At 41.7% G+C, this 5,210-nt stretch overlaps 1 protein-coding gene across 1 annotated transcript in view; it reads left to right on the forward strand.

Moving 5' to 3' along the window:
* The first annotated feature begins 983 nt into the window (after nucleotides 1-983).
* Nucleotides 984-5,210, forward strand: part of ZNF157 (zinc finger protein 157) — an 8,941-nt gene continuing 4,714 nt past the window's right edge. The window contains exon 1 of the mRNA XM_029929647.1: nucleotides 984-1,043. Within this exon, the coding sequence (XP_029785507.1) occupies nucleotides 984-1,043 (60 nt within the window). The remainder of the gene's footprint in view (nucleotides 1,044-5,210) is intronic.

Consider the following 5,210-nt stretch of genomic DNA (forward strand, 5'->3'; position numbering starts at 1 on the left):
GGGGGAGAGAGAATCTCACTCATGCGCTGTGCTGTCAGCATGAAGTCTGACGCAGGGCTTGAAGCAACGAACTATGAGATCATGACCTGAGCCAAAATCAAGAGTCAGATGCTTGACCAACTGAGCCACCCAGGCACTACAGACACCAATGATTTATTTTGAGCATAAACATATAACCTTCAAATGAGATGTCTAACTAAAACAACCACCACCATTAAGACTGCGACAGCCTCTTTTATTTTTAAATGTTCTTTTACAGTAGGCTCCACACCCAATGTGGGGCTGGAGCTCGTGATCCTGGGATCAAAATGCTCTATCGACTGAGGGCACCTGGGTTGGCTCAGTTGAGTGTCCAACTTTGGCTCGGATCATGATCTTGCAGTTTGTGAGTTTGAGCCCCACGACAGGCCCTCTGCTGTCAGCATATTTTATTTTTTTAATTTTTTTACTGTTTTATTTATTTTTGATACAGAGAGAGACAGAGCATGAGAGGGGGAGGGGGAGAGAGAGTAGGAGACACAGAACTGGAAGCAGGCTCCAGGTTCTGAGCTAGCTGTCAGCACAGAGCCTGACGTGGGGCTTGAACCCACAAATGTGAGATCTGACCTGAGCCGAAGTCGGAGGCTTAACCGACTGAGCCACCCAGGCGCCCCTGCTGTCAGCATATTTTAGAGCCTGCTTCGGATCATCTGTCCCTCTCTTTCTCTCTGCCTCTCCCCCACTTGTGCTCTGTCTCTCTCTCTCAAAAATAAATAAACATTAAAAAAAAAAAGATGCTCTATCAACTGAACCAGCCAGGCGCCCCAACATTATCTCTTCTTCTAAGGTTTAGGCTTTGCCCAGAACTCCTCATACATGGAATAGCCTGTACCCAGAATCATTGCTCCCACAGCAAAGCCTTGGGCTGCCACGCACACGTGGATCAGGTGAACAGAGGAAATTTAGTATTCGCTCTGCTCTTCAGTTTGTATAATCCACGCGTAATGATTGCTGCAAAACTCGCCATTCCAATGGAAACGAATGGTGCCTCTTTGGCTTTTCGGGTAAGTTTAGATCCCTGATCTTCATCCTATGAAGCGAAATCTCTGTGCCGGTTGACATAGTGACTACAGAATCCTCCTTTCAGGAAAAAATGAAAATTGCATCGCAGATGGTTTATACAAGGCCTGAGACCTTCTTACGTTCCAAGAATGACAGGACCTCTCAGGCTCTAGACAGTTTCTGGCTCTCACCCACGCGCGCAGTCCAACATTAGTTCATTTCGTGTTGCCTGTGGGATGTCATGGATAGCTTCTGCCCAGGTATTCTTACAAATTTCTCCGTTTGAGTAGGCCCTTGGGTATTCGTCGGATCTATCAATTCTTCTCTGCTCCTCACGCACCACTATTGCATTTCAGTCAGTTCTAGCTTGATTTTCAGTTTCTGATATTATCATGATATCATCAGTCTGGTGTATTGTTATACCTGGGTCCTGCGTCAAGTCCAAATCCCTTCTTTTTTTTTAAACTTGAGAGAAAGAGAGAGAGAGGGAGAGAGAGAGAGCATGCGAGTGGAGGAGAGAGGGAGTAGGGGAAGAGAGAGAATCTCAAGCAGGCTCCATGCTCAGCACAGAGCCCAACAGGGGGCTTGATTCCACAACCCAAGAATCATGAGCTGAGCTGAAATCAAGAGTTGGATGCTCAACTGACTAAACCACCCGGGCATCCCCCCCTTTATTTTTTTGGTATGAATTTTAGAATCAGCTTGTCAATTTCTAAGTCTTAAATCTCTTTACTAATTGTGATTGGTGTTTATAATAGTTGTATTTTTTATAATTTTTCAAGTTTCATTTTTGAGAGACAGAGAGACAGAGCATGAACAGGGGAGGGCTAGAGAAAGAGGGAGGCACAGAATCCAAAGCAGGCTCCACGCTCTGAGCTGTCAGCCCACAGCCCGATGTAGTGCTCGAACCCACGAATGCAAGACCATGACCTGAGCCACAGTTGGACGCTCAACTGACTGGCCACCCAGGTGGCCTTGTTTATAATATTTGTATTTTAAGGAACATAGTGAAATTATCTTCTTTGTGCCCTACTACATGATCAGTTTTTGTGAATGTCCCATGTGTGCTTGAGAGAAAGTATATTCTATGCGATCAGAGTGTAGTGTTTAATATGTATATATCCAAAAGTTTCACCTTATTGATTAATATGTTTCTTGGGTCCTTTGTATCACTGCATATTTTTTTGTCCACTTAATCTGTCTTATTTTGTGAGTGGTATGTTCAAAGTTTCCCATTAGAAAATGTTTCTATTTCTTGTATTCTTATAGTTTAGGTTTATACAGGCTTTTGCTGTGTCACTTTGTGCAGAGATATTTATACATATCTTGTATGTTGTTAAATCTTCATTTTGGACAGGGCTTTCAGCATTACAAAGTATCCTCTTTTGTCTCATATAATTGTTTTTGGAATTCTATGTTGGCATCAGGGTTTCAGACCCTGCTTTTATATTGTTTTCATTTGGTAAATCTTTATCTACCTCTTTAATTTTAACTTTTTTAAAAAATGTTTATTTTTGAGAGTGAGGGAGCGCTAGCAGGGAAGGGGCAGAGAGCGAGAGGGAGACCGAGGATTTGAAGCAGGTTCTGTGCTGACAGCAGCAAGCCTGATGTGGGGCTCAAACTTACAAACTGTGAGATCATGACCTGAGCTGAAGTTGGATGCTCAAGCGACAGCCACCCAGGTGCCCCAGTTTTAGCCTTTTTGAATGATTGTTGGGCTCAGCTTTATGAGGTAATGTGAAAACCTTTTTCGGTTCATAGGTGATATAAACCTATTTATTTCTTACTTACTATTTTTTTAATGTTTTTATTTTTGAGAGAGAGAGAGAGAGAGAGAGAGAGCGAGTGAGCATGAGCAGGGGGGAAGGATCAGAGAGAGAGGAGAACACAGAATCTGAAGCAGGCTCCAGGCTCTGAGCTAGCTGTCAGCACAGAGCCTGATGCACGGCTCGAACCCACGATCCGCGAGATCATGACCTGAGCTGAAGTCGGACGCTTAACTGACTGAGCCACCCAGGCGTTCCAGACATAAACCCATTTACACTTACTTATGTTACTGCTTGATGATATAAACAATACAAATATGTTTGGTCTCAGTTCTTTCATTTATCTTCTGATGTAATCACTGTGTGATTGTTATATTTGTTGTTTCTTTCTCTATTTAGTGTTTCCTCTAAGTTTTTCTGGTAATTAGGAAGGTTCTATTTTTATGCTGGTAATTCCCTTTGTGTTAATACTTCATATAGTAAGTACCCTTAGGCAGCCCTTCTTCCTTCCTTTCTTTCTTTGTCTTTTATTTATTTTATTTATAAAATTGTTTATGTTTAAGGTTACAACACGACTTGGTACACATGTACATGTGGAAATGATTACTACAGTCAAGTTAAGTAACATATCATCTCAGGTAGTGACCATTTTCTGTGTGTGATGAGTATACCCATAACTTACTTTCTCATCGTATTTCCATTGTTCAATATAGTATTAAGTATAGTCATCATGCTTGTACATTCACTCTCCAGATTTTTAAAAAGATTTTATTTTTAAGTAATCTCCATACCCAAACTGGGGCTCAAACTCACGACTCTGAGATCGAGAGCTGTACACTCCGCCAAGTGACCCAGCCAGGTGCCCCATAGACCTCTAGACTTTATTCATTCTACATAGCTGGCTTTGTACTGTTTGACCAGCATCGCCTCATTTCTTCCACACCCCTGTTAACCTTCTACTCTGCTTCTATGGGTTTGACTTTTTAAAAAAAGATTTCACATATCAATGAGATCATAGAGTACAGTATTTGCCTTTCTCTTTCTGATTCGTTTCACTTAGCGTAGTGCCCTCCAGTTTCATCCGTGTTGTTGCAAATGGTAGGATTTCCTTCTTTCTCATGACTGAATGATGTTGAGTTGTGTGTGTGTGTGTGTGTGCTCTGTGTGTGTGTGTGTGTGTGTATAACACATCTTTATCCATTCAGCCATCAATGGACGCTTAGGTTGTTTTCCATATCTTGAATAATTCTGCAATGACCATGGGAGTGAAGATATCTCTTTGGGATAGTGGTTTCTGAGTATGTACTCAGAAGTGGGACTTCTGATTCATATAGTAGTTCTAGCTTTAATTTTTTGAACAGCCTCCATACTGTTTTCTGTAATGCCTATACCAATTTACCTTGTTTTCAAAAAAGATTTTCTTTTAAAATAATCTCTGAGTCCAATGTGTGGCTTGAACTTCCAACTCCGAGATCAAGAGTTGCACGCTCCACCAACTGAGCCAGCCAGGTGCCCCTACTTTTTTTCTTTATTAATCTTTTATAACATCTAATTTGTCTCTCACCTTTACCTATATAGCGGCCAATGATCTTATTCATCTTTTCTCTTTTCCTTTCCCTTCTCCTTCCATTTTTTTGTTGTTTTTCTACTTTGTCAGGGCAACTTAATATGTTATCCTTCAACCCGTGACCCCAGCCTTGTGTTAGTCTTAGCTTTACAGTAGTGTATAAAATGCTCAGTGTCGGGCTGTTGCTGCAGTCTCCCCATTCACCCGTTTTGGTTGGGTGAAGCTCAGCATTTGGTGTAGTGCTAGTCAACAGAATTCCTTGCGGTGACAAGTGTGTTCTGTACCTTTGTTGTCCGGGACTGTAACTAGCCATGGCGGGGGGGGGGTGACTACCAAATTGGACAGTGCAGCTCTATTAAATTCCTCAGGAAGGGCACGAGTGTTTTGGCACACTCAGCTGTTCTTCCAATGGCCTTGATTCTTGAAGAGTATCTTGGCTGGATATCATTCCTTTCATACGTACATTTTTCCCTTAACTTATCTTGACAGTACTGTATTACTATTGCTTTGCTTTTGAGAAATTGAGGCCAGTTTAATTCTTTGGTCTTCTAAGTTATTTCACCTCTTTGCCTGGAAGCCCTGAAGAAATATGTTCTTTGTCTTTAAATTCTAATTGTTTTATTAAGTTATATCTCAGGGTGGGTTTTCCAGGTCACTTTTCCTTGGTACCCAAGGGGCCGTTGATCGTGTTGAGATTTGTTTTAAGATTCCCAGGTATGTTCTAGCTTGGTGACCATTCCAGGTGTACTTGAAGAAACTTCATTTCTATATTTTTGAGTGCAGTGTTCTGCAAAGTCAATTGCTTGATTGGTGGCGTTCAGTTTTCCTATATCCCC

Source organism: Suricata suricatta, chromosome X (assembly GCF_006229205.1).
Source record: "Suricata suricatta isolate VVHF042 chromosome X, meerkat_22Aug2017_6uvM2_HiC, whole genome shotgun sequence".
Taxonomy (NCBI): domain Eukaryota; kingdom Metazoa; phylum Chordata; class Mammalia; order Carnivora; family Herpestidae; genus Suricata; species Suricata suricatta.